The sequence below is a fragment of the Choloepus didactylus genome, chromosome 4 (assembly GCF_015220235.1).
Source record: "Choloepus didactylus isolate mChoDid1 chromosome 4, mChoDid1.pri, whole genome shotgun sequence".
NCBI lineage: Eukaryota > Metazoa > Chordata > Mammalia > Pilosa > Megalonychidae > Choloepus > Choloepus didactylus.
Window position 1 is genome coordinate 156,960,405 of NC_051310.1, and position 3,305 is coordinate 156,963,709.

At 39.5% G+C, this 3,305-nt stretch overlaps 1 protein-coding gene across 1 annotated transcript; it reads left to right on the plus strand.

Annotated features, from left to right (window-relative positions):
* Nucleotides 1–1,654: 1,654 nt before the first annotated feature.
* On the plus strand, nucleotides 1,655–2,674 carry LOC119532965 (olfactory receptor 49-like). Its single transcript, XM_037835174.1, has one exon. The coding sequence runs from the start codon at nucleotides 1,655–1,657 to the stop codon at nucleotides 2,672–2,674; it is 1,020 nt and encodes a 339-aa protein (XP_037691102.1).
* The last annotated feature ends 631 nt before the right edge of the window (nucleotides 2,675–3,305 follow it).

Consider the following 3,305-nt stretch of genomic DNA (forward strand, 5'->3'; position numbering starts at 1 on the left):
TTTTCTGATTCAACCTTATCCCATTAGCTTCTGCACCTGCCTTGGATAGAGTCAGTTCTTCTCTCCAAAAACCAGGCCTTAATCTGTCATTTCTATAAAGAACTATCACAAGGTTGACTAATTACAGATCTCTGAGGACAGTATTAATCAAAGGAAAGTCTAGAAATAATAATCATTTAAAACAAAAATATATTACTGCAATTGAAATTGAACCTATGTGAAACTCTGAATATCAGCAATTTTATTATTTTTTACTATTATTAACAAAATAATCCAAAAGCATTGTATAATACCTAATCTACAAATGCATGCTCTCTCCTCCCTCTATATATTCATTTCTTAGCATATGTATCTTTCAAAACATATCAGACAAATAATAAATAAACAAAAATTTGGAATAACATGAGAAAAATCTGTTATAGTAATTTGGGGAAAAAGGAATGCAGAACTCCTCAGTGAGCATAGCTATAGCTATGGAAACCAATAAATGAACAATAAGAATAGAAAAAATATAGTAGAAATACACCAAAATGTTAATAACCATTATCTCTATACGACAAAGCCTGATTCTTTTTATTTTATTCTTCTGTATTGCCTAATCTTTCCATAATGAGCTGATAATTTTATTTAAATACTGTCTTGGCAAAGCAAATGGCAAGGTCTTCTCCTTTTTTTGGGGGGGGGGGGTTCCTTTGACTTCCAAATTCCTCTTCCTTTCCTCCAGCAATAGGATTAAAGCCAATCTCCTCCAGTTGGGCCACACTTTAACTAAAAATAATGTTTTCAAAAGGCCCCATTAAAGATGGGTTCACACTCACAGGAATGGATTAAGTTTAAGAATATTTTTCCCTGGGGTACATAATTCAACCTACACAAATATATATTGCCCAAAATTCAAATTCTTTTCTCCAGTTTTACTCTTACTTATTCTGATTATACCACTAGAGTTAAAGTCACAAAGAGAGAAATTAAAATAGTTAATATTATGTGACTGCTCACTCTTTGACCAGCTCTGGGCTACGTTTTCCATGTGAATTATTGATTTAAGTCCTCAGAAAACCCGTTTACTTAGAGACTGTTATTATTCCCACCAAGGAAATAGAGGCTCCCAATACCAGATAAGACAGTGTGATGATGTTCAGGTGCAATCACATTCTCCCAGATTAAAATGCCTTCAGTAACAAGCTCTAGAGTAAGTTCCATCAATGTTTTCAATAAAGATCTATGATCCATTGGATTGGGAATTTGGGGAGGGAAATATTTTAACACATTTAGGAGCTTCCTACCAGCATTTGGAAGAATATGGGAAAAGACATAATCTGATCTAAATTAAAGGGGAATTAGATTTAATAAAGAGTTTCCTAACAGAAACAAAAAATGTGGAAAGAGAATTGGTGAATGAAAATTTCTCAACAAAGTCCCAAGCATCTCTGACTCTTGGGATGCAGACTCCATGAGCAATCTGGAAAACCAGCCCTTTACGGAAGGAGAGATAGGAGCTTGGAGTTCAAAGACATAAAGCACTCTTACAGCTTAAATTGACACTTTTCCCTCTTTCTTCTCAGTTCCAGGTTGTCCTCAGTTCCCTAAGACATCAAGACTCCTGATGCTGATGACCTCTGACTGGCCCTCCTCAGCAGAGGACTAAGGAGTCATGGGAAACGGCACCAGTGTCACTGAATTTGTCCTGCTGGGGCTCACAGATGCCTGTGAGATGCAGATGCTCATCTTCTTGGGGCTCCTCCTGACCTACCTCCTAACTATCATGGGGAACCTCCTCATCGTGGTCATCACCCTCATGGACAGGCGCCTCCACACCCCCATGTACTACTTCCTCCGCCATTTTGCTATTCTGGAGATCTGGTTCACCTCAATCATCTTCCCCAAGATGCTGACCAACATCCTGACAGGAGATAACACAATCTCCCTAGCAGGTTGTTTTCTCCAGTTTTTCCTCTATTTCTTCCTGGGCACCACGGAGTTCTTATTACTGGCAGTGATGTCGTTTGACAGGTATGTGGCCATATGTAATCCCTTGCGTTATGCCACCATCATAAGCCAAAGGATATGTGTACAGCTAGTTCTTTGTTCCTGGATAGCAGGATTCCTTCTCATCATTGTTCCAAGTATCATCACAGTTCAGCAACCATTCTGTGGCCCCAATACCATTAATCATTTCTTCTGTGACAGTTTTCCTCTCCTGGAACTCATATGCACAGATACAAGTCTGATAGAACTTCTGGGTTTTGTTGTGGCCAATGTCAGCTTATTGGGCACTCTGTCTGTGACAGCCACCTGCTATGGCCACATTCTCCACACCATCCAGCACATCCCCTCAGCCAAGGATAGGCATAAAGCCTTCTCAACCTGCTCCTCCCACATCGTTGTTGTGTCTCTCGTCTATGGCAGCTGCATCTTCATGTATGTCCGGTCAGGCAAGGGCAGCCAGGGGAAGGACAGGAACAAGGTGGTGGCCTTGCTTAATACTATGGTGACCCCAATGCTCAACCCATTCATCTACACTCTGAGGAATAAACTGGTGAAGCAAGTATTTAGGGAGCAGGTGAGCAAGCTCATCTCACAAAGCTGTGGAATTAAGAGGCTAGAGCTAATATTTCCAGACAAAGTTCAGAGAATATCAGGTCCAAAGAATAAACTGAGACTTTCCCTTTGAGAAAAAACTGATGATATTTTTCAGCTGTGATACAAAAGGTGACCACCACTATGCAACTCAGCATCAACTCAGAAACCCTCTAACCTCTCCAGGCATTTTTATTATTTATCTTATTTGAACTTTTCTGTTCATTGCACTTCTGTTGCCTGTATTCCCAACAGAATACAAGCTCTTAGAGCACAGGGACTAGCTTCGTAATTTCTCACAGGCTCAAATCATCAATCCATTAACATGGACCACATGGATGCTCAATAAATACTGGCAGATTGTGGGCTTTGCATCTATTTTTCCAACACCCAAAGAGGAAAGAATAGTACTCTGCTACCACCATCCTCATTTCACATCTCTAGTCCTGTCACAGGACTTGTATCAGCAAGAACTCAAAAACCATACGTCTAATTGCTTCTTGTTTTGCATAGAAGCTATTTATACTCTTTTAGTTTTTAAATTTGTACAAATTCCTCATTCCTGTTGATAAAGGCTCTTCCACATACTAGTCGTATTGGATAAGTTACTGAATCTCTCCAAGTACCAGACATCTGTAAACTGGGGATGACAATGTCATTCCCAAAGGATTACCAAGAAAGTCAAATAAGATATTCTCTGCAGGTGCCTTTAAGAGAAACTCACA

Coding starts and splice junctions, on each gene's coding strand:
- LOC119532965 (XM_037835174.1), top strand. CDS start 1,655: ATGGGAAACGGCACCAGTGTCACTGAATTTGTCCTGCTGGGGCTCACA.